At 44.3% G+C, this 25,938-nt stretch overlaps 1 protein-coding gene across 1 annotated transcript in view; it reads right to left on the bottom strand.

The window, feature by feature from the left end:
* Window positions 1–12,183, bottom strand: part of EPB41L1 (erythrocyte membrane protein band 4.1 like 1) — a 143,547-nt gene extending 131,364 nt beyond the window's left edge. The window contains exon 1 of the mRNA XM_025469924.3: window positions 12,024–12,183. Within this exon, the coding sequence (XP_025325709.1) occupies window positions 12,024–12,051 (28 nt within the window). The 5' untranslated portion in view covers window positions 12,052–12,183. The remainder of the gene's footprint in view (window positions 1–12,023) is intronic.
* Window positions 12,184–25,938: the final 13,755 nt, after the last annotated feature.

The raw sequence follows: 25,938 nt of genomic DNA, 5'->3' as shown, positions 1-25,938 counted from the left end.
GCGTCTGCACCCTCTGCCCAAATCCTAAAGTGAAAAAAACACACAGAGCAGAGCTCCAACCACCTCACAGCCACACTACAGCTACTGATGTTTAATGTGAGAGAGGAAACTTTGTAGATGTAAGATAGTGAGATTTGGGGGACTTTTCGTTACTACGGCATCATGTGGCAAATGCTGTCTAGTATGTTCCCTATGGTGTGGGTGATTTTAGCAGTACCTACCTCATGGACAGTTTTGAGGATTAAATAAGATTGCCTCATGAAAAATGTATAATCATTTCATCAAGGACTTAGAATGACATTACAAAATGATCACTCTGCCCACACATATAGAAAAAATTGATACAGGACAGAAATGACATTTACAAAAAATAGCAAAGGATGTTGTGATGGGTTGAAAATTGTCTTCCCCCACCACACACACACACACACACACACACACACACACACACACACACAGAATTCATGCCCACCCAGAACCTCAGAATATGACCTTTTTTGGATATAGGGTTTTTGCAGATGTGATTAGTTAGGGACCTCAAGATTAATTCATTCTGGATTTAGAATGGGCCCCAAATCCAATGACTGGTGTCTTAATAAGAAGAAAAAGTATACAGACACCCAGAGAAGGTGGCAATCTGCAGGTGGAGGTAGGGACTAGAGCAATATGTCTAGAAGCCAAAGAACCTCCAAGGATGGCAGGTGACCAGCAGAAGCTAGGAGAAAAGCATGGGGTGTTACCTCCCCTAGAACCTCCAGCAGGAACCAACCCCGCTGACATTTTGATTTTAGATTCTAGCCTCTTGAACTGTGAGAGAAGAAATTTCTCCTGTTTTAAGCCACCAGTTTGTGGTAATTTGTTATGACAGCCCTAGGAAACGAATACTTTTTTTTTTTTTTTTTTTTTTTTGGTGAAACGAATACTTTTGGATTACTTTTAAAATGATACTGAAAAAATAAAAAATAAATAAAAAATAAATAAAATTATACTGAATAATTGATTATTCATTTGGAAAAATTAAAATTGGATTCCTACCTCATGGCATACACAAAAATAACCTTCAGTTGGATTAAAGACCTAAAGTTGAAAAGCAAAACTTTAAAATCTTTAGAAACAACTAAAGATCATTCTCAGGACCTCAGGGTAGGGAAGGATTTCTTAAACAAGACACAAAAATCACAAATTGTATTAGTCTGTGTTCTCCACAGAGGCAGAACCAATAGGATATTGATCGACTGATCGATTGAGAATAAAAAATTGGCTCATGTGGTCCTGGAGACTGACAATTCCCAAGATCTGCAGGTGGCAAGCTAGAAACCCAGGAGAGCCAATGGTATAAATTCTGGTCTGAGTCTGAGTCCAAAGGCAGGAGAAGAACAATGTCCCAGCTGGAAAACATCCAGGCAGAGAGAGCAAATTCTCCCTTACTCTGCCTTTTTGTTCCATTCAAGCCTTCAATGGACTGGATATCGCTGGGGAGGGCAATCTGCTTTACTCAGTCTACTAATTCAAATGTTAATCTCATCTAGAAACACTCTGGCAGACATACCTAGAATAACATCTATCCAAATATCTGGGCGCTCTGTGGCCCCGTCAAATTGGAACATAAAATTATTTTGGGTCATTCTCAAAAATATAATGTTGGTAGAAAAAAGTATATCACAGAGGATACAACTTACAAAATTTCTATAAAGCTTTAAACTATACAAAGCAATAGTATCTTGTGTTTGGGAATCCTCATACATCTAGTAAAAGTTATACAGACATTTATAGCCATGATAAACACCAGGATAAACTTCAGGATAGTAGATACCTCTGGATAGAGAGGGAGAGGAATGGAATCAAGGAGGGGTACATAGGAAGCTACAATTTTATCTCTAATAGTTTATTTCTTAAGCTGGGTAGTATGTACATGAGTGTGCACTATGATGCACTATAATTTTTCTCAAGATATAATTAACATACCATAAAATTCATCATTTCTAAGTGTGTAATTTAGTGGGTTTTTTTGTTTATTCACAAGATTGTGCAACCATCACTACTGTAATTCCAGAACGTTTTCATCACTCCAAAAGAAACCTCATATCCATTAACAGTCACTCCCCATTCCCCCCTCCTACCAGCCTGACAACCACTAATCCACTTTCTCCCTTTATGCATTCATATAAATGGATCATTCAGCATGTGGTCTTTTGTGGCTGGCTTCTTTCACTTAGCATAATGTTTTCAAGATTTATCCATGTTGTAGCATGACTCAGTATGTCATTCCTTTTACAGCTGAATTATACTCCATTGTATATATATCCCACATTTTTGGTTATTGATTTTTCAGTTGATATTCATTTGGTTGGTTGTTTCCACTTGGCTATCACGAATAATGATACCATGAACTTTTATGTGCAAACTTTTGTGTAAACTTACGTTTTCATTTCTCTTGGGTATATAGCTAGGAGTGGAACTGCTGGGTCATGTGATAACTACATTTAACTTTTTGAAGAACTTTCAAAGCAGTTTCACTATTGTACAACCTCACCAGCGATATTTGAGATTGTTTGTTTTTTTTAACAGATGTCTGCCTTTTTTTTTAAAGATTTTATTTATTTATTCATGAGAGACATAGAGAGAAGGCAGAGACATAGGCAAAGGGAGAAGCAGACTCCTCACAGGAGCCCGATGTGGGACTCGATCCTGGAACTCCAGGATCACTCCCTGAGCCAAAGGCAGACACTCAACCACTGAGCTACCCAGGTGTCCCGATATTTGAGGGTTCAATTTCTCCACATCCTCGTCAGCACTTGTTATTGCCTCTCTTTTTTATTATAGTCACCCTCATGGCTCTGAAATGATATGCATTATGCTTTTTGGGGTACCTAAATTATTTTGTAATAGTTTTTACATTTAGTACTTATAAAGGAAGACCACTGTTACAATTATTTTGTAACAATTTTTACATTTAGTATTTAATAAAGGAATTATTTGTAATAATTTTTACATTTAGTATCTAATAAAGGAAGACCTCCACTCTCCTTTTAATAAAGGATGGCTGGTAATGAGGATGGACTGGTAGAAATAGAAGACCAGTAGGAGTGTGCTACAGATGTTCCCCAGGGAGATGAGGCCTATCTTAGAAGGCCATGGCAGTGGTCATGGAGAGGGACAGGCTGGGATCCCAGCTAAGAGGCCAATGCAAATCTCAGAATGATTTCAGTTTAGAGGGGCAGGCATTATTCAGCCTACCACAGTTTCATTCATTATAGATTGGAAAAAAATACTGATAGTTACTTGTAGGCTAATGTTCTCACAATAGCAAGAGGTGGAAGTGTCCATCAATAGATGAATAGAATAACATACAGTAAATCCCTAGAAGGGAATACTATTCAGCTATTAAAAGGAATGAAATTCAGATATCTGCTACAACATGGATAAACCTTGAAGACAGACACACACAACAGGATAAATAGTGTATGATTCCACCTAGAATAAACAAATTAACAGTGGACCAGAGGTTATCAGGAACTGAGAGGGAAGTCGTTAAAAAATTTGTTTGGGTTAACGAAAAAGTTATGGAAGAGAGGTGATAGTTATACAACATTTGAATGTACTTAAATGCCACTGGACTGTACCCTTAAAATGGTTAAAAGAGTAAATTTTAGGTTCTGTATGTTTTACCACAATAAAAATAACAGTCTGAATTCCTATAAGTAAGTAAGTAAGTAAGTAAGTAAATAAATAAATAAATAAATAAATAAATCAGAGTAAAAAACATATATGGATAACTGTATTTATTTTTTTAGCTTATCCAGGAATAATTACAATCAATTTCCTTCAGATATTCCAGGATCACAGGATTTGTTTAGAATTTGCCTACCATGTTGCTAATGCAATCCTTCCACATATTCCTAACACTTTGACTATGGTACATTAATTGATTATACCTTTGGCAGAGCAAAGAGCAGATGATGGGCAAATGTTCTTGGGGAAAAATGGAGGAGTCAAAATATTGTTTTATGGGCAGGTATAGAGCTCATAAAGGATTTATGTGGCTAAGAGCAGAGGAGAGATGTCAATTCTTTGCTTCTAATGAAGACAGAATCAGTAGATACTGCAACAGAAGAGACCTAGATTGGATAGCAGGAGTCCTCTCACCACTGTAGAATGAGACGACTGGGCCAGCAATTACTGAGACCCCCTCCAGCTCCAATAGTACCTAGCTCTGTTACTAAAAAATGAATAGGAATTCACACTTGCCCAGTGCCTATGGTTTGTGTGGCACTGTGCCAAGTGCTTTTCAGTAGCATATACAACCCTCATGACTCTGTACGGTTGGTATTATTACCCTCATTTTACATACAAGGAAATAAGAATCCAGATAACTTACATAATTTACTCATAGTTCCAGAGCTAAGAGGTAGCACAGCTGAGAACCAAGGCCTAGGATGTCTGACTCCAAACACACACGCTCTACACTAGGCTAGACTATAGCATCCTCTTTTATAGAGAAATCTGGGTAGGGAGAGAGCTGACTCTGGGCTACAGGCTTGGGCTACCCCCAGCTCAAAAGCAGGAGCCTGAAGTCACTTGTTAAGATTGCTCCAAGCTGCTTCTCTCACACCAGGTCCAGAGACAGGGGCTGCAGATCCCGCCACACTACAGAAATCTGGCTAGAAACTGTCCACCAATCTTCTGCCCTTATAAATCTCTGGAGCATCTATCTCCCAGATGAACTGGTTGTGGCCCTTGGAGGAGGAAAGGACAGTCCCTTTTGGCAAAAGTATGACCTCTAGCCTTTGCAGCTCTCTGACCTAGAATGGGCAGAACAACAACAACAACAACAAAACCAAGTGACAAGGTAAAATAAAGCACACCATTGTGTGTGAAGGATCTTGCACATGGGTTTTATCAGAAAATGTACTGGAATTATTTCCCATTAGTAGCTGGTCGGCTGGCCTCCAGTCCATTGTATTGGCTAATTCTCCCAAAGCACATTCCAATGAGGGGCCTGCTTCAGCTCAAGAGAGAAATCCAAACTCCTCAGCTTGGTATATGAGACCCTTTGTGATTTGTCTCTATTTCTTTCTTTTTTTTTTTTTAAGATTTTATTTATTTATTCATGAAGGACACAGAGGAGAGAGACAGAGGCAGAGGAAGAAGCAGGCTCCATGCAGGGAGCCTGACATGGGACTCGATCCCGGGTCTCCAGGATCATGCCCTGGGCCGAAGGCAGGTGTCAAAGCGCTGAGCCACCCAGGGATTCCCCTGTCTCTATTTCTATTTCCAGCTCCTACCAATCTTATGCAGACCTCTACCCTACTCACTGGTCCCCATTCATGCCTAACCTTTTCCCATGACAGGGGGCTATGGAAGCTGTGCCCAGTTCTGAATTCTCTTCATCGGGTAATAATCCTCCCCCACTTGCACTGGAGAACTCTTTGCTCTTCCCTCACAGAACCCTGTATCTTCCAATGGAATCTATCTTCCTGGCCACATGGATGAAATCCCGGTTGGGAATGTTACGGAAGCTGACCCCCTTACAATCTTCTCTGGGACTCTCCTGCTGTAGGTAGCAGGGGAACCTGTCTTGCTCTGCTCTGATCTGTCAAAACTCTTATCTGGACTCTCCTAGGCCGCTTCGCACTTTCGAGCTTGTATTCTGGTTATTCTTACATTCTCTGCAAGATTGCCTCAGCCTCGCTTTCTCCAAGTGCTCCACTTCTTTTCTTTCCTTTTTTAAATATTTTATTTTTTTATTCATGAGAGACACACAGAGAAAGAGAGGCAGAGACACAGGCAGAGGGAGAAGCAGGCTCCATGCAGGGAGCCTGATGAGGGACTCGATCCCGATCCTGGGACTCCAGGATCATGCCCTGGGCCATGCAAAAATGCCGTTTAGCAAATGCCTAATGGCTGAGCCACCCAGGGATCCCTGCTCCACTTCTTTTCAAGTGTTCAATTTGAACAGGTATTTCCTGACTACCTCTTCTGTGCAGACATTGTGCTATGCTCTGGAGATAGAGTTGGATGAGACATCGTCCCTTACTGAATGGATGGATGAATGAAAACAGTTCTTGGGCCTCACCCAGTTTATCATAGGGCATTTGGGCCACAGAAAATAGTAAATATAAAGACCAAAGTCATTAGCCTGGCATTCAAGATCTTCCCCATCCAGTTCGAGTGTTGTGCCCCCACCACATACACACTTAACTCCAGCCAGACCGACCTATATGTTGTCCTAGAATAGCCTGAGATGTCCCCACATGTGTGTATTGGCCTAGGCTATGGTCTTCTCCCACAGTCTCTTCCTGTTTTTCTCTCCCATGTGTACTTTCCCTTTCCCCATCTCATGGGCCTCCTTTCTCTCACTTTTAGCTCCTCTCCCTTCCACTCCCCCTTTCACCCCCTCTCCTTTCCTTTTTCTGAAAAGGAGCTCTCTTTTAATGAGCTGAGCTCTCTTTTAATGTTCCCCCCTTCCACTCTTACCTCTTAATTTTCCTCTCCCTTTTGTTTCCTGACCCCCTTCCTGCTCTATGCACAGCCCCTTCCTCTGGGCGGCAAAAAATGGGATAAGACAAATCTAAATCAAACAGCTTCTAGATCTCATCATAAGAAGCTCTCAAAGTCAGGTGGAAGGGAGAGGGGGAGAAACGGAGGGCAGAGGAGATCCTGGAGGCAGAGAAGAGGCTGCCTAGCGACTGCTGGTGAATCAACAGGGAGCATCGTGTCAGTTACCCACCTCCAACCCACCCCCAGCCCTTCCCTTTTCTCCCTGTGATCACAGAATGATGAAAAGTAAGAACTGCAAAAACTCTTGACATCCATCTACTTTGCCTCCCTTATTTTGCAGCCAAGAAAGCGAGGCACAGCTAGGGAAACAGAGGCACAGAAAAGGGAAACACTAGCTAATTTCACCAAGCAAGTCAGTGGCTCAGCAGACGCTGGAGTCCCAGGTCTCCTGTCCTCCAGAACAGTGGGTGTCCTTTCACTAGTACCACACTCTCTTCCACCCTGTAGTCCCTCCCCCTGGTCTCCTCCCAACCAGGTTTGGGATCACATCTAAGGATTCTCAATCTCCCCTCCCTCCCCTGCTCCCACCTGAAGTGAGTGTAAGATCCAGTGAACTAGGGTCAGAAGGGACAGATCACTTCAGAAGGTCCAGCCCTAAATCCCAGGGGCATATTCGGTGGTGGCGGGATGGTGAAGTGTCAATCTGGCCTGTAGGGAGATCCCACTCCTCCTTGGAGAGCTCCATTATAAGCAGCCTCTTCCCTTTCCTCCTAAGAGTTGCTCTTTTAGACAGGACCCTTTCTCACCCACCCAGCTTAGCTTGCCACCTAGAGGCCCTTCCTCACTCTGCCAACTGCCAGCCATGGACTTCAAACAGGCCACCCAGGCACAGGATGGTCCATGGCTGCCAGTGGGGGTAGCTAGAGGTTGGTGGGGGGTGGGGTGTTCCAGAGGCTCCACTTTCAGTCCTGTTCCTCTGCTCCACAAAGGGCCACTGTCTGAGCACAGAGGGACCCTGGAGGGAGGCCTCCCAAGGTGCTGAGCAACAGGGCTGGGTTTCATCATGCTGGGCCTCCAGGCCAAGTAAACATCAGGGTGGAAACAGGCTCAGCAGTTCATTCTCTCAGACAGGATCCTGGCTTCAGGAGGACTCAGTGGCATCCTCACCCAGGGCTTCCCTGAGAAAATGAAGGCCAAGGTCATTTGCCCAATTTTCTCCAGAATTGGAGAGGCAGGATGGGGAACTGGCTCTAGCCTACCCGGTCCACTTCCCATTGCTCAAGGAGCATCCTATTCCCCTCTTAAGAAGTGCAAGTTTTACAAGGAAATTTTTAATCAGTTAAGGAGGAGAGAGCTCTGTGAGCATGGGTAATCAGAAAGGATTTCCTGGAGGAAGTACCACTTAGGTGTCATTCTGCTTCTATGCATAGGTAGAATCTGTGCATAGGTGGAATCCACAAATGGACAGGAAGGAGAAATACATTTCAGGCAGAGAACACAGCACTGAGAAGTTGTGGTGTCTGAAAAGCAGGAGCATTTGGGGTCAATGAAGAGACCTGTCCGACAAGGGTAGAGGATTCACATTGGAGAAGGTGGAAAATAAAGTTGGCAGGTTTGGTTGAAAGTTAAACCATGACCAGTCTGAAGAGCCAGGTTGAGGTGTCATGACATTTTCTGAGCAGAACAGTGATCTGCTGAAAGCAGAATTTCAGAAAGCGTAGGCTTGTGACGTTTTGAAAGAGTCCCTACATCGACCCCCAATCCTCTCTGGGGCTTGGCTTGGAATCTCTCTGGGGCTTGGCTTCCTCATCTTTCGAATAAAAGGGTTATACCAGAGAATCCTAAAGCCGCTTTTCATCTCAAAATGCAAAAGTTCTCTGATGGGGCGACAAGGATTGAATGAAAGGAGGAGAGGAGAGGCTGTGGCCACATGCCAGATAACTCTGGGCTGCATTTCTGCAATGAATCATCCCCCGTAGAGCTGTGGAATGGCCATCATCACTACCTCCGCTGCCAGGCACTCTGCGGAGTACTCCCCACTTTTTTAAAACTTCATTTTTTTTGTGAATAGGAAATGCATATACACATTGCAAATTTTAAGTCATAAAAAGATATATGTATGGTAAAAATAAGTTTCCCTCCTTTCCCTATTTTCAGCCATCCATTTCTTTCCCCACTGCTGCCAGTCTCCTATGTATCCTTCCAGAGATAACCTATACATAGATAAAGATTCTATGAAGTCTTTTTCTTTTACACAGATGGGAGCATACTGGACACACTTCTGCACCTTGTTTTATTTTTTAACTTGGAAATTCAGGAGATCTTTTCATATGAAAATATAAAAAGCTGCCTTGTTCTTTATATGGCAGACCATGATTTATTAAATTAGCCCCCTGTGGATATATATTTAGAGTGTTTCTTTTCTATCCTAAACAATGCATCGATGAATATCCTGAACATACATCATTCAGCTTATGCTGGAACAGGTCCACAGGATATATTCCTAGAATGGAAATTATATGCTAAGCTTTTCATATAACTTAACACAACAATAATTTAAAGCAATTAAATTAATCTTGCAAATAAGAATTGAGGCACAGAAAGATTCACTGACTTGTTCAAAATCACACAGCTCTTATGTACTAAAGTTGAAATTCTAATATAGTCAGTCTAGCACGAGAGCCCACACGCTCAATCATTCCACTAGTGCTTCTCAAACTTTAGCACACATTCACATCAGGGCTTGTTAAAACATGAGAGTCTCTGATTCAGTTCATCTCTGGGGGAGGGGGCAAGAATTTGTATTTCTAACAAGTTCCTAGGTGATCACTCTGTGATCACACTATACTAGCTCTCCCACCTTCAGCCATGCAGGTTGTCCAATAAGAAAGCAGTTGGAACTCAGCACCTTGCCCTGATATGATCAGAGTTGAAGGGCATAAATCTAAGTTCCATGAGAGGAGGGTGAGAGCCCAGCACAATTCCTGGTACTCACTAGTACTCAATAAATACTGCATGTTTGTGTCTTTCCAAGATTCATATGTTGAAGCCCTGTCCCCCCTCCAAGGTGATGGTATTTGGAGATGGATCCTTTGGGAGGTAATTACTTTTAGAGGAGGTTATGAGGGTGGGGCCCCTCATGATAGGATTAGTGTCCTTAAAAGAAGGAGAGACCAGAGCTCTCTCTTTCTCTACTATGTGAGGACAATGCAAAAAGACAGCTGCCTGCAGTCCAGGAAAAGGGCCTCACCAGGAGCAAAGTCAGCCTGTACCTTGATCTTGAACTTTCCAACCTCCAAAACTTGGAGAAATAAATATTTGTTTGTTTTTTTTTTAATCCCCCCCAGCCTCCAGGCTATGGTATTTTGCTACAGCAGCCCAAGCTGACTAAAATCAAGCACTTGGGAATGCAGCTGTTTATTTCCTTCCATTCCTCATTTTACTTATAATGAAATCAATGAGGCAGCCAGGCCTTTGTTATTTACGGGAAGGCAGCATCTCAGAATGCTAGAGCTCATCAAAATAAGCTAACCCAAATGCTCCTATTTATTATTATTAATAACAAGAAGTCATAGCACACCCATGCTATTGACATGCTTACTTTTCAAAAACAATTATTATTGATTCTCTCTAATCTAATCCCCTGTGTTTCCATCTCCCTTATTCTGATACACAGCCTCTTTTTTCATTCCATGTGGTTGATGTGGCGGGTCCACTCCCCACACACAAACTATGAGAAAGACCTAAAGTCAGGAGGCAGTCTGAGGTCTGTGGGAGACCCCTTCTGCAGAGTAAGGCACTGACAAAGATATCTCACAAACGTGGACAAAGTTTTCAGGATCATGTATTGTGGCCCTGAGGCACTGAAATACCAGCCCAACTCCTCAAGGTGCTGTGACTGTTATAGAACTTGATCCCTGAACTCAGGGGCCTTGAGGACCCTGCAGCTTCTTCTAGCTGCTCCCTCCTGGCCTTGAGTCCTGCTTCTGCGGTCTGGCTCCCCCACAGGCCTCTGTCCTGGGCTCCTTCCCCTGTTGGTGCCCTGGCTTTGGACCCCACGCCCCAAAGCCCAGACTTGTAGCTGGAAATGTCTAGGCCTCAGGCCTCTGGACAAGCCATCCCTCTCTACTACCACCACCAAGAAGCCACTGCTTGGGCAGCTGGAGTGAAGGTGGCCTTAAGTCAGGGAGAAAATTTCAGGCGCCAAGGCAGCGGGGCCGGTTGGCCAGTTGCGTGGCAGGCGGCCAGTGTGGTTCAGCCGCATCTGTGGAATGCGGGGAGGTCAGCCCTCACAGCGGGCAGACAGGTGGGGTCCGGCACAGCCTCTCTCGAGCTGCCGAGGCACACGGGCGGCCAGGAGAGGACCAAGGACCGTCAGGCTGACGCAGTCACCCGGAAAGCAGGTCCCTGGGTCGCAGTTAGACTCAGCCGGTGGGGAGGATCAGCCAGCCGTGCCAAGTCAGCCGCGCAGACGTGGTCAGCCCACACGTCGGCGTCGGGCGTCGGGGGGGGGATCCAACCTTCCAGATGCCCAGTCAGGCCGGCTCCACCAGACACCAGGCTGTGGTGAGGCCCGCTGGGTCAGGGCGGTCAGCAAGTCTCCCGAGGCCAGACCTGAGCCAGCCGGCCGGTGGCAGCGCCCAGGCCCAGGCGCAGCCACAACCCGCCCGCCGAGCCCCCCGGGCAGATAGATGCGGCCCAACCGCTGCACAGGGGGACAGGTCAGTCAGACACAGCTTGTCGAGCACAGACGGGGTCTGGGCAGCCAGACGCAGTCAGATGGACTCCGTCAGTCACGCCCTGTCAGGCCCCGAAGCCAGCAGCCAGGTATGGGCAGTCAGTCAGCTGTGGTCAAGCCGACAGATCACACCCTGCTGGGCCCTCAGGCACCCATGAAATCCGGGCGCCGTCAGACACAGCCAGACACACGGATTATCAGGTAGTGATGGCGTCTGCAGTCAGTCGGACACAGTCGGTCCGTCACAGGCAGCTCGGGGGAGGGGCACTGCCTGGAATCCGCCCGAGCGCCGCCGCTGCCGGGGGATCGCGGGACTGAGGCTCCTCGTTCGGGGCGGAGCCTCGGGCGGGGGCGGGGCTTCGTTCCGGGGCCGGCCGCGGGCGCGCCGCTCTCCCTCACCGCAGCCTCCGGGCGTCGCCGTGGCAGCCGTGGACCCGCCCGGTCGCTCTGCCCCGCTCCCCCGCCGCGCCCGCGTAGCTGTGGGAGAAGGGGGAGTGGAGCTCCCCGGGCGACGAGCGCGTTTGGGAGTCCCCGCGGCGGGCTCGGCCCTTTGTGACCCCCTCGGACCGAGGAGGATGACTGGGAGGCGGGGGACGACTCACGTCAGGCTCCACAGCAGCAGAACCCCAGAACCTCCGGACCCCCGGCTCCTCGCCTCCGCGCCATAACCTAACGTGCTCCTCGGGAGGAATCGCACTACCAGGGGAGCGAGTCCGAAGAGAACCACTGGCCCGCGCAGTGACGTGCTTCCCTGGGCTCAGTGGGGACGAGGGCGGACACTTACCCGAACCTAGCACTGATCGCAGCTTCATGGGCACTAATTCACTTGAGCCTCACACTTTTTCTTTGACGTTCTATAAAGATTTCCTTTTTCACAGCAGGAAGCCGAAGCACAGGAGGGTTTGTGACCAGGGTCAGTGGGCTGTGGTGGAACCAGATGAGGGAAGGTGGATGGGAGCCCAGGCAGTCTAGCTCTGGGCCCTCAACACAGCCCGGGGCCCTCTCTTTGTGACCTCCGAGGGCAGAGCATGAATTCCCTTCAGCAGGCCTCCCTGGTCCGCTTCAGGATGCCCAACCATATCTATGCTGAGCCCTGCAGCATGAAGGTCCTGCTGGAATCTCTGCTTCAAGGACTCAGAATAAGGAGCTATCAAAACCAGGAACCTGGCCAAACCAGGGAACAAGCTATGGGTCTGTCTCATCCAGTTGGGAGAAGAGGAAGCCTGTGAGATCGGAGAAGCCAGGGCCAAGGGGAATCCTATGAGCATGCTTCAGAGCTTCAAATCCAAAGATTATTTTAATCAAATTCCAGCAGTGTGAGCCAGGAGTTAGAAACGCATCATGGGTCATAAAGTCAAATGCCTACAAGGGCTAGAAAGGTAATGAAAGTCATGAAAACAATTCAACTGATCAAATTGGCAAACCGTCCCCATCTAAAGGGGACACTGCCTCTCGGCTCCTGCCCACTGTGTTCTCAGGCACTTGCTGTCTTCTAGTTGGGTGCCATTGACTAAGTCAATTAACATCAAGTCTCAGTTTCTCCATCTGTATAACAGGAAGGAAAATTTGGCTTTATTTCACAGGATAAAATTTTATGGAGAAAACACATTTTTGTATGTAGGAAATATTTTGTAAGCTGTGACATTACTGTATGTAGTGGAGGGAGAACAAACAGGAGGTTGACTAAACACTGATTCAGACTTTGTTAGACTGCTCCACAATCTACAAGTTCTGACTGCATTCCTCTAATGCAGGGCTTAGCATCCCTATTGTACAAAATATGAGAATGCAGGGCACCTGGGTAGCTCAGTCGGTTAAGCATCTGCCTTCAGCTCAGGATCCTTCAGGGTCCTTTATGATCTCAGGGTCCTGGGATCCAGCTCCTTGCTCAGTGGGGTATCTGCTTCTCCCTCTCCCTCTGCCCCTCCTGTTCATGCTCACTTGCACACACACTTTCTCTCTCTCAAATAAATAATCTAAAAAGAAAGTGTAAATGCCCTTCAAGGAGTATGTTGACTTACCTAAGGCCACAAGTTTGTGCATGATGGAGCCAGATTTAGAATTTAGATCTGTCTGACTCCTAAGACCAGTCTCTTGCACCCATTATTTTGCAAGGTGTGGCTTGGGTCCCACTAGTCACACCAAGATGGTTTCAGGTGGGCCCCAGATTAACATTTTTTAAATAGTTATATAGCTTTTGTTATTTTTCACATTAGAGGAGGCTTATTGATACTACAGAAGTTCTAAAATTCACACAGGTGGCCTGTAGTAGGCTGAATAATGGCCATCAAAGAAATAAAGACCTAATCCCTGGAATTTACAGATGTTACCTTATTTGGGAAAAGGATCTTTGCAGATGTGATTAAGGATGTTGAGATGAGGTCATCCAGGATTATCCTAGTGGGCACTAGATGCCATCACAAATAACCTTATAAGAGAGAGGCAGAGGGAGATTAGACAGACACATGGAGAAGAGGACAGCCAATACAACTGTGGAGACAGAGACTGGAGTGATGCAGCCACCAGAAGGTGGAAGAGCCTACGGAGGGAGCACGGCCCTCTTAACATCTTGATGTTAGCCCAATAAGACTAATAAGGTTGAACTTCTGGCTTCCAGAACTATGAGAGAATGCATTTCTATTGTTTTAAGCTACCAGCTTAGTGATAATTTGTTATAGCAGCCACAGGAAACAAATACACAGCTCTAAAAATTAGCTAAATTGGCTTAAAATTCATGTCCCAGGGGTACCCGAGTGGCTCAGTTGGTTAAGTGCCCGACTCTTGATTTCTGCTCGGGTCATGATCTCAGGGTTATGAGATCAAGCCCCATGTCAGGCACTGCTGGGCACAGAACCTGCCTAAGATTCTCTTTCTCTCCCGCTGCCCTTCCCCTCACCTCTCTTTCTCCCTTTATAAAAAAATAAAAAATAAAATTCATGCTCCAAACTAGTATATATAACCCCCCTATCTTTTGTTATACTTATTTTAAAATAACTATACAGAAAATAAATGTAAATCTTTTATTTACAGAGTACAGAGATTTCCCAGAGCACAGAGTTCCCATAATACTCCTCCCTCAGTATCCCATATTGCTAACATCTTATATGACTATGTACATTTGTCACAACTAAGAAGCCAATCTTGGTACCTTCCTATTAACTAAACTCTACACTTTCCTTGGATTTCACTAGCTTTCCCGCTAATGTCCATTTTTTGTTCCAGGTCCCATCCAAGATATTAAATTATACTTAGTCAACATGTCTTCTTAGTCTTCTTTCTGGCCTAGGACAGTTTCTCAGACTTTCCTTCTTTTTCATGATCTTGTCAGTTTTGAGGAGTATTTGTTAGGTATTTTCTAGAGTGCCCCTCAATTTGGGCTCCTCTGGTCCAACTGGGGTTATGGGTTTCAGTGAAGAATGCCACAGAGGTAAGATACTTTTCATGACATCACGTTGGGGGCCATGCTATCAACATGAATTGATCACTTTTAGTACCTGGCTAAGGTAGTGCTTGCCAGGTTTCTCCCCTGTGAAGTTACTTGGGTTTCCTTTCTTTCTACTCTTTGGAAGCCAGTCATTAAGTATAGCCCATATTCCAGGGAGGGAATTAAGCTCCACAGCCTGGAAGGGATAAATTATTGGAATTCTTCTGTAAGGAAGGTTTGTCTAGTCTCCTCCATTTATTTATTTATCCAATCATTTCTTTAGGGGCACCTGGGTAGCTCAGTGGTTGAGCATCTGGCTTTGGCTCAGGGCATGATCCCAGGGTCCTGAAATTGAGTCCCACGTCGGGCTCCCTGAGGGGAGCCTGCTTCTCCCTCTGCCTGTGTCTCTGCCTTTCTGTGTCTGTCATGAATAAATAAAATCTTTTAAAATAATTTCTTTTTTTAAAATTTTATTTATTTATTCATGAGAGACACAGAGAGTGAGGCAGAGACACAGGCAGAGGGAGAAGCAGGCTCCATGCAGGGAGCCCGATGCGGGACTCGATCCCAGGTCTCGAGGTTCACGCCCTGGGCTGAAGGCGGCGCTAAACTGCTGAGCCACCGGGGATGCCCTAAAAAATCATTTCTTTACATCACTATGGATTTATGGATATTTAGTTTAGACTTGGGGCTATAATCCAGTACTACGTTATTTTTCTTCTGTTGCTCAAACTGTTCCAGCTTTGGCATTGGGGGCTCTATGAGTTTGTCTCTTGAGTCTCTTTGAAATTAATTGTTTTGCATCTTGGCTGTACCAAGATGATTTCAAGTGGAACCCAGATGAACTTTTTTTTTAAGAGTTGTATATTTACATTATCAGACTTAGGAAAACATATAACCAACATATCAAACTGATGATTTCACAAATACCTTTGAGGACAAGACTAACGTAGTGGTGGTTGTGCTAAGTGAGTCAATTTGCAGAGAGGTATTAAGTCAAAACTGCTATTGATGGTGGATAGGTATGGAGGGAAGTTATCAAGCTGATTATGAAATGACTCAAGTTTGAGACACTCTGTACTGTGGCAGATGCAAGCCCCAAATACAAGTAAATGAAAATAACTATGAGGATTATGAGCGGCCTCTCTGGGACACACCCACACACAATCCATTTCCCGGGCCTTGCTGCCAACCCGACATCTCAGTGCAGATGTGTGCTGATGTTGATAATGATGGAACTGTGCATGCCCAGGCCCAGGCGGGATGGATGCTGCACTGTGTGTTTCCCAAGCGAGCTGTGTGGGTGGCTTGCAGTTCAGCATCATTCCTGCTAATGAGCTTGGAGCCTTTGGCCTAACAAACATGTTCTGTGTCACAGGCCTGATATGTGATGTTTCCCAAGGAGAAGTGCCAGAAAGTCTCATTATTTTTACTGTTTTCCTTGTCTTGTCCTTGATTTGAGATGGGCAGGAAGACATCGTGGAGTCAGTAGTCAGCCTGGGGTCTGGCTCAGAGTCTCGTCTAGGGTCTTTGGGCCAGTTCCCCAGCCCCACTAAGGATGCTCAGAATTGAACTGGAGCATTTAGCTTGCCCCACTCTGCACAATCCTGGGGCCTGACCCAGGCCCTGCATCTGCCACCTGGTTGAACAGTGAAAACCCAGGAACTTGGGCCTGATCTGAAATAGGAAGCCCTTCAAAAAAGAAGTCTTTTCATTTCCCAGCTTCCAGTCTAAACCTGGGTGGCTGTAGGCTAGTGTGTGCTTAGGCCTCTAAACCTTGTTAACTGCTTACGCAGGGAGCTCTAGAGTCAGAGGAACTGGGTTAGAATCCCAGTTCTTCCCAAGAACAGACAAAATGCATAGCCTCTCATCTATAAAAGGAAGATAGTAATAGTACCTACTTCACAGGATTGCTGTGCAAATTAAAATGTAAAATGCTTTAGCACAGTGCCTGGCCCATGGTAAGTACTCAATTAACTCATTCATCTGTTTAATAATTATTAATGTCTCTGTATGCCACGCACTATACTGGGTTCCGGGGACATCAGAGAAAGCAAGAAGAAACTAGAAAATAAATAAGGTAAAGTATATAAAGTCAAGTCTTTTGTACAGTACTTGCACATAGGTAGTACACAGAAATATTCATTATTACTAAAATAATGATATATTGTGATCAGTGAATAAAGGGAGTACGTAGAGTAATGCAATGCTAATTGGAAGAAAGCCCTTGAGACTGGGAGATCAGGAAAGGCCCTCTAAAGAAATAATGTCAGAACTGAGACCTATGAGGTGGGAAGATGCTTAGCCTCTCCAAGAGCCAGGCAAAGACCCTTTCAGGTAGCAGTAACAGCTTGTGTGAAGACCCTGAGCTTCAGAAGAGCTTGGAGAGTAGAAGTAACAGCAAGGAGACTAGTGTGGCTGGGGTGTAATGACAGGGCTGTAGGCAATGGGAAGAAGTTTGGATTTTGTTTAAAGTATGATGAAAAGCCACTGAAACCTTAAACAAAACAGTAGCAAGATCTGATCTCTGATGAAGAGTTACATTAACTCCATAGAGAGAATAGATGAAAGGGAAAAGGAGGAGAAACAGAACAACATTAAGAGGCTGTTAAGTCATCCAGACCAGAGATGCTTCTGTTTTGGACTAGGTTATAGATCAGCAGTGTCCTGTGACTTCCTGGGATAGTGGAAATGTTCCACATCTATACTTACATGGTAGCCACTAGCCACATATGGCTCTTGAGCACTTGGAATGCGGCAGGTACAACTGAGGAATTAAACTTTTAATTTCATGTTATTTTTATTTTTTTAAAGATTTTATTCATTTATTCATGAGAGAGAGAGAGAGAGAGAGAGAGAGAGGCAGAGACACAGGCAGAGGGAGAAGCAGGCTCCATGCAAGGAGCCTGACATGGGGCTCGATTCCGGGACTCCAGGATCTCACCCTGAGCGGAAGGCAGGCGCCAAACTGCTGAGCCACCCAGAGATCCCCAATTTCACGTTATTTTAATTAAAGTTTACATAGCCTCATATAACTGGTGGCTACTAGATTGCATAGCACAGGAAATGGGCTGTATGTTAAATATATTTAGGAGGAAGATGGGCCTTGAGATGGTTGGGGGATGGGGAGTAAGAGAAAGAGTAGAATTAAGGAAGATACCTACGTTATCTTTTGGGAATTGGGTGGAAAAGCAGGCTCTGGGGAGACATCAAGAGTTTTGTTTTGCACAAGAGGAGTTTAAGCTACTGTTGGAACATTCAAAGTAGAGATATCAAGTAGAAGGCAGGATGTATACATGTTTGCCATCATCATCATCTTTTAGGTTCCAGGTACACTAGCCTGTGGGCTTCCCAGGAGGTAGGAAGCTAAAGCAATCCTGAAAGAGAAAAGGGAGGCATCATGATTCTGGACTTCAAGCTCTTTTATAAAGCTGTAGTCATCAAGACAGCATGGTACTGGCACAAAATTAGACACAATGCAGCAGACTAGAAAACTCAGAAATGGGCCTACAGCTAACTGGTCAACTAATCTTCAACAAAGCAGGAAAGAATATCTAATGGAAAAAAGTCTCTTCAACAAATGGTGTTGGGGAAACTAGACAGCAACATGCAAAAGAATAAAACTGGACCACTTTCTTACACCATACACAAAAATATATTCAAAATGGATAAAAGACCGAAGTGTGAGATGGGAAACCATCAAAATCGTAGAGAACACAGATAGCAACCTCTGTGCCCTTGGCCATAGCAACTTCTTACTAGACACATTGCTACAGGCAAGGGAAACAAAAGCAAAAATGAACTATTGGGACTTCATCAAGATAAAAAGCTTCTGCACAGCAAAAGAAACAATCAACAAAACTAAAAAACAGCCTATGGAATGGAAGAAGATATTTGTAAATGACATATCTGATCAAGGGTTAATATGCAAAATCTGTAAGTTTGATAAGTATCAAACTCAACACCCAAAAAACAAATAATACAGTTTAAGAAATGGGCAGAAGACACGAATCGACATTTTTCCAAAGAAGACATCCAGATGGCTAGCAGACACACGATGAGATGCTCGACATTACTCACCATCAGGGAAATACAAATTAAAACCAGGATGAGATACCACCTCACACCTGTCAGAATGGCTAAAATTAACAAGATGGGAAGCAACAGATGTTGGCAAGGATGCAGAGAAAGGGGAACCCTCTTGCACTGTTGACGGGAATGCAAACTGGGAATTTGTTGGTACGAGTGCAGCCATTCTGGACAACAGTATGAAGGTTCCTTAAAAAATTAAAAATAGAATTACCCTATGATCCAGCAATTGCACTATAATTGCAATTGTATTTACTCAAATGATACAAAAATACAGATCTGCACCCTGATGGTTTATAGCATCATTAACAACAATAGCCAAACTATGGAAAGAGTCCAAGTGTCTATCAACTGATGAATGGATAGAAGACGTTTTATATATATAGTGGAATATTACTTGGCCATCAAAAAGAATGAAGTCTTCCCATTTGCAATGATGTGGATGGAGCTAGAGTGTATTATGCTAAGTGAAATAAGTCAGAGAAAGACAAATGCCATATGATTTCACTCATATGTGGAATTTAGCAAACAAAACAATGACCATTTGGGAAAGGAGAGAGGGGAAGGCAAACCATAAGAGACTCTCAGTGACAAAAAACAAACTGAGGGATAAATAGAGGAGGTGGGTGGGGGGTGAGGTAAATAGGTAATGAATGTTAAGGCAGGCACTTGTGATGAGCACTGGCTGTTATATGTAAGTGATAAATCACCAAGTTCTACTCCTGAAACCAATATTATACTATGTTAATTAATTGGAATTTAAATAAAAATTTGGAAGAAAAAAAAAAGGAGGTAGGGAGTTCAGAGAGAGGACCAGGAATTCCACACTGAGACTTTCTTTTACCTTGTCTTGGTCAGTATACCAACCACCCACCTAGCCAACCAGCCCTAGTGTTTAAAACCCTCATATGATCTGTGGCTCCTCCTTCTCCTCTTTCCTCTTCTCTCCAGGTATTGAGTCCAGTGGCTTTTTTCTTTGCAAAGGCAGAAGCCCACACCTCACCACTCCTGTGGCTTAAGACTTGTCATCTCATTGTAGACCAGAGCCCCAGAGCCCCTGGCCTTCTTACCATACCTCTTTGCTGCCTTCCAGCAGAGTCTTTCTGATTGTCAGACTTCCTCCTAGGAGTCTTAAGCCTGGACCAACACTTCAATCTTTCTTTATATTTCTAGAATTGTAACCAAAGGAAATCAGAAGCCACCATGAAACTTGAAAATTCACAAGAATGTTCATCACAGCATTGATTATAAAAGCCAGAAGTATAATTCAAACCTTATCTGATCTATCAGCAATGTTTGATACTGTTCAGCACTCTTCCTTGAAGCATTTTCTCTTTCACTTCCAGGATGTCACACTCTTACGGTTGTTCTCCTACCACTCTGGTCACTCCTCAGTGTCCTTTGCTGGTTCCTTCTCAGAATCCTGACCTCTACATGGTATGGTGCCCCAGGGCTCAGGTCTCAGTTCTCTCTACAGCCCCATAGCTTTAAAGATAGCTGTATATGAATGACTCTCAGATACATATGTCCAGCTCAGACTCTCCCCTAAATGCCAGGCTCATAAATCCACCTGCCTACTTGACATGGCCACTTGAGTATCAAACAGGCATCTCAAACCTACCATGTCTAAAGTGAATTCCTGATATTCTCCCCAAAACTTGCTCCTCCTACGGTCTCTCCCATCACGGTTATAACAATTCCCTCCATTTGCTCAGGCCAAAAGTTTTGGAGTCTTGATTCCTCTCTTGAACATTTCACATCTTGTCTATTAGCAAACCGTGCAGGTTCAATTTTATATTTATCTTGAATTCAACCTTTTTTCCCCCTTTGGCACCTCTACTGCTATCATCCTGGACAGAGCAACTACCCTATAACAACCTGGTTGATGGCAATAGTCTTCTGTCTCCCTGCTTCTACCTCTGGCTCCTCTTCAACTCTTCCCCATGTTGCAGTTCAAAGCTCTCCAAAGGCTCCCATTTTATTCAAAAAGAAAGCACCAAATTGCTTTTACCCTCCTTCACACCACATGATTTGGCCTAACCTCTATATTCCTGCCTGCTCACAACACTCCAACCTCTTTGCTGTTCCTGGGACAGAACAGGCCTTATGCTTCAGCTTTAGGGCCTGTATACCCCCACCCCGACTGCCACGAAGGATCTTCCATCCAACATCCCCTTGTATGGCTCATTCCTTCACCTCCTTCAGATTCCTGCTCCAAAGTCATCTGACCACCACTTAAAACATTCCACACTCACACTTCACTTTCCCCTTCTCGACTTTTTTCCACAGCACTTTCGCTATCTGTTTTTTTTTTTTTAATTTATTTATGATAGAGAGAGAGAGAGATAGGCAGAGACACAGGCAGAGGGAGAAGCAGGCTCCATGCACGGGGAGCCCAACGTGGGATTCGATCCCGAGTCTCCAGGATCGCGCCCTGGGCCAAAGGCAGGCGCCAAACCGCTGCGCCACCCAGGGATCCCCCGCTATCTGCTTTTTAAATGCATTTTAAGGAGAGTCCGTTTTCCCTACTAGAATATAAATTTCAAGAGGTCAGAAATTTTCGTGCGGGTTTTTTTTCCTTCACGGCTGCATTCCCAGTGTTTACGTGGCACATAGTAGGAGCTCGATAAATGGTGAATGCATGAAAAATGTAGAAGCTCCTTACCCAACAACGGGGGGAAAAGAGGGAACGGAGAAATGCGCCCATTCGCCTGTTCAGAGAATTCTGAGGCGGGTAGCAATTACAGTTGCAAAAGGTAAGCGGGGGAGGGTGGCCTGACCCCACGTGACGCCTTCCTTGCCCCCCCCCGGCTGCCGGAACGTTTCAGTCTCGGAACCTCGGTTCGCGGTCCCGGCGCGAGGGCACTTCCGGTGCCGCACTCCTCTCGCCAGCAAAGAGAACTGCCAAGTCAGTTCCGGCAGAAAGCGAGGTGAGAAGCGTAGGGCGGCGGTCTGTCCCGGGCCCTCCAGGCCCTCCGGCCTGAGGCCGGGGGTGAACTGGGGGGCCCAAGGAGAGGTCAGGAGCTCGGACCTGCAGACACCCGGCGCCCTCGCCGCAGCTGCCCACCGGCCAGGCCCACACTTTGCAGCAGTTGTGAGCCTCTCCCCACCCCCACCCCCACCCCGGCGCCCATGGCTGCGGCCTCTCGGAGCCGGGCCTCGCCGGCTGCCCACTCTCCTGGCCCAGCTCTGCGGAGCCTACGCGAAGCCCCCGCCCAGCCAGCCGGGCCGCGGAGCCTTTGGATGTCGGGTGTGGCGGGGTGAGAAGAATGGCGGCCGCTCAAACGCCGGCCCGCCCTTGGGGCCTCCGAGGGCCTGAGAAGGCGGGTCTCCGCGGACGTAAGCTCGGCCGCCCTCGGGCTTTGGCGCCCCACAGACCCGGGCCCCGGGATGACCACTCCGCCCCAGGTGGACGAAACCTCACCTACGGCGAACAGTGGACAGAGGCCCTAACGGCCGGAAGGTGAGCGAAGCTCCCCCCAGCCCCCCCGCCCCCCGCCCCGGTCGGCGACGGGTGGAACAGTTAATGGGCCAAAGGCGGTTGGTCTTCGTTCTACAGACATTGCTGTCGGAAGATCGAAATGGGAGAATTACGAACCGCGTTTGGCCAATAGGAAGACCACCCTTTGGGAAGATTTACTGGCCGTTTATAGAAGGCCTGTGTATATAATATGAAAAAGCTGCTCTCAACTTACCCCCCAACCTTTTCAAAAGAAAACTTTTGCCACATCTAGGCCTTCTAGATGTAAAGAGGTTGCCGACATATGATAAAGTAGAGTTAGAAAATCATACGTCTTGTAAATGCCTGTTTGGTTTTTTGTGGGTTTTTTTTGTTTGTTTTTGTTTTTAAATCATAGAAATGTCTTTTGGAAATGACTTTTTGAAATGGAATTGTTAGATCACTTCTAGAAGCGACATCAGGAGCGACACGTTCACGTTTGTGCAGTGGGTAAGAGGACATGAAGTAGACGACCTTGAGGAGGAAGAAAAGAAGGTTCTGTGCCAGACTGGTCATACTTAGAAGACATTTTCACATTATAACCATTGTTTTGTGTGTGCATTTTATTCCTCAACTACTGTGTATATAGTTGACAATGCTAAGTACCTTTGTCAAATATCTAGTCTTTCTAGATGTTCTGAAGTGCCTGATACATGTTAAAAATAGAGGTAGTAAAAATACATTTTGTAAATATCTTCGTTGACATTCATAGGAAATGCTGTTTAATTTGCGGGGAATGGCCAAACCACCACTTTGAATAGTATGCATTGTGTTTGTGCACTGGTTCAAAGGAAGAGGGAGGAGAAGGAAGTGCAAAGAGCTTTGCCGGTGTGTTTATGGAGAGGGAAGATTAACCATTGTCCTTTATGTTCCTGCATTTTGTTTTACTTAGCTGTGTATATAGTGTATATACTGGACAAATGAGTCCTAATTTTCAACATCTAATCTTTTCTAGATGTTAAAGAGGTTGCCAGTGTATGACAAAAATAGTAAACTAATATGTTTTGTACATTTTGTGTTAAAATTCTTAGGAAGATTGTCTTCTGAAAATTGGAGCATTATAGCCCACTGGGCTGGTGGAGAAAGAAGCGAAGAGTTAGTCTTAGGCTAGAATGTTCTTATTTTGAAGACACTTTCAGATTATAACTGTTACACGTGTGCAGTTTATTCAAGACTGCTATGTATATAGTGGACACATTAAGTCCTTATTTAAAACATCTAGTCTGTCTAGATGTTTAGAAGTGCCCAACGTATGTTAAATGTAGAGGTAGTAAAATATCACTCTGTAAATATCTTTTTGCTAAAATTCATAGGAAATAACTCTTGGGAGTGGAATTGTTAAACCACCTCTGAGCAATATAGGCTATCATGTATATTCAGTGGTTTGGAGGAGGTGGAAGGGAAAGAATTGGAAAAGGTAATATGCTTGTGTGTTCATACTTGGACATTTTCAGATAAAACCATTTTTTTGTATGGTCTGTGCATTTTATTTTGCTGTGTATATAGTGTATATAATGGACAAATGAGTCCTAGTTTTGCAACATCTAGTCTCTAGATGTTAAAGAGGTTGCCAATGTATGACAAAGTAGTTAAATTAGCACATTCTGTACACATTGTGTTGAAATTCAAAGGAAAGCTTTTTTTCTGTAAATAACTTTTGGATATGAATTTGTTCAACCACCTTTAAGCATTACACATGTCTGTACCTGTCTACTGGATTAGTGGGGGAGAGAAGGAAGTGAGGGAGGGAATAGTTTAGGCCAAAATGGTGGTCATATTTAGAAAATACCTCAGATTATACCTGTTGTTAGGTGTGTGCAATTCTATTTAACAGTGCTATGTACATAGTGGACAAGTTAGTTCTTATGTGAAATATCTAGTCTTTCTAGATACTTAGAAATGCTTGATGTATTTAGAAGTAGAGTAACGCTTCTTGTAAATAGCTTTTAAAGACTGATGGGAAATATTATCTATGGAAATAGAATTGCTAAAACCACCTCTCTGAACAGTATACTTGTTCAGTGGTTTGAGGGAGGTGGGAGGGAAGAAATTGCAAAAGATTTTTTGCTAGTGTGTGCTAGGAAATTTCAGCTTCTCCATTGCGATATATGTTATGTGCATTCAACTCGACTGTATATATTGTATATATACTGGACAAATAGGTCCTAATTTTATAATATCTAGTCTCTAGATATTAAAGAGGTTGCCAATGTATGACAAAAGTAGAGTTAGTAAACTAACACATTTTGTACACTTTGTGTTAAAATTCATTGAAAGGCTGTCTTCTGAAAAGGACTTTGAGAGAGAACATTGTAGTCACATCTCAGTGACATGTGCCTGTCTACTCACCCTCTGGGTTGGCAGTGGAGAGAAGGGAGAAATGAAGGGTTCTAGACTAGAATGTTCCTATGCAGAAGACACTTTCAGATATAACCCATTGTTACATGTGTGTAGTTTATTCAACACTACTGTGTATATAGTGGACAAACTTAAGTCCTTATTTGAAACATCTAGCCTTTCTAGATGTTTAGAAGTGCACAAAGTATGTTAAAAGTAGAGGTAGTAAAATAACACATCTTGTAGATAATCCTTTTGTTAAAATTCATATGAAATACTATCTTTTGAAAATGGTATGATCAAAGTGATCAAACCACCTCTCAGAGCAGCACACATTATATATCTGTGCTGGTTCAGGGAGAAAGGAGAAGAAAGTGCAAAGGGCTTTACACCAGTATGTTTATAGTTAGGTGGGATTAACCATTGTCCTGTAGGTCTGCATTTTGTTGTACTTAGCTATGTATATAGTGTATATAAAGGACAAATGAGTCCTAATTTACAACATCTAGTCTTTCTAGATGTTAAAGAGGTTGCCAGTGTATGACAAAAGTAGTAAACAAATACATAGTGTACACTTTGTGTTTAAATTCATAGGAAAGACTATTCTGAAAACTAGAAGTGAAATTGTTAAATCCCCTCTAAGTATTACAGATGCTTATACTTTTCACTAGGTTGATATAGATAAGAAGAGGAAGGGTTAGGCCAGAATGTTCTTTCAGTGCTACTATGTATGTAGTGGGCAAATTTTAAATACTTAACTTGAAACATCTAGTATTCTGGATGTTTGAAAGTGAACAACATGTTAGGAGTAGAGAGTTAAAGTAACAACACCCTTTAAGTATTAATTTACAGGAATGGTTGTTACTTTGGGAATGGAATTGTTAAACCTGATGTCTTGGAGAATATGCTGACTGTTCACTGGGGGACAGGGGCAGGGAAGAAGTGAGAAGAGAAGGGTTCTGTGCCCTTGAGTCTTTAGACTAAAATTCTGTTTAAAAGTAGAGGTAGTAAAATAATCCCTTTATAAATGTCCTTTTGTTAGTTTTTAGGAAGGACTGTTCTGGGAGTGTCTGTTAATCCACTTCTTAGAGCTAGATGTAGTCCTATACTTAGTCGTTAATATGGTGGAGGGAGCAGAGGAGGGGTGAAGGGAAGGGCTTTTTGCTAGTATCTCCACATCTAGAAGACAGTTTTAGGTTATAACCATAGGTTTATATGTATGTTTTTATGAAGTACCTGTGTTTGTTGTGGAGAAGTTTCGTTATTTTGCAACATCTAAGCTTTTTGGATGTCCTGAGGTGACAATGTATGATAAAATGTACAGCTAGTGAATTAACCAATTTATAAGTT

Source organism: Canis lupus, chromosome 24, assembly GCF_003254725.2.
Source record: "Canis lupus dingo isolate Sandy chromosome 24, ASM325472v2, whole genome shotgun sequence".
Lineage (NCBI taxonomy): Eukaryota > Metazoa > Chordata > Mammalia > Carnivora > Canidae > Canis > Canis lupus.
This window is presented reverse-complemented; position numbering and strand designations above follow the sequence as displayed.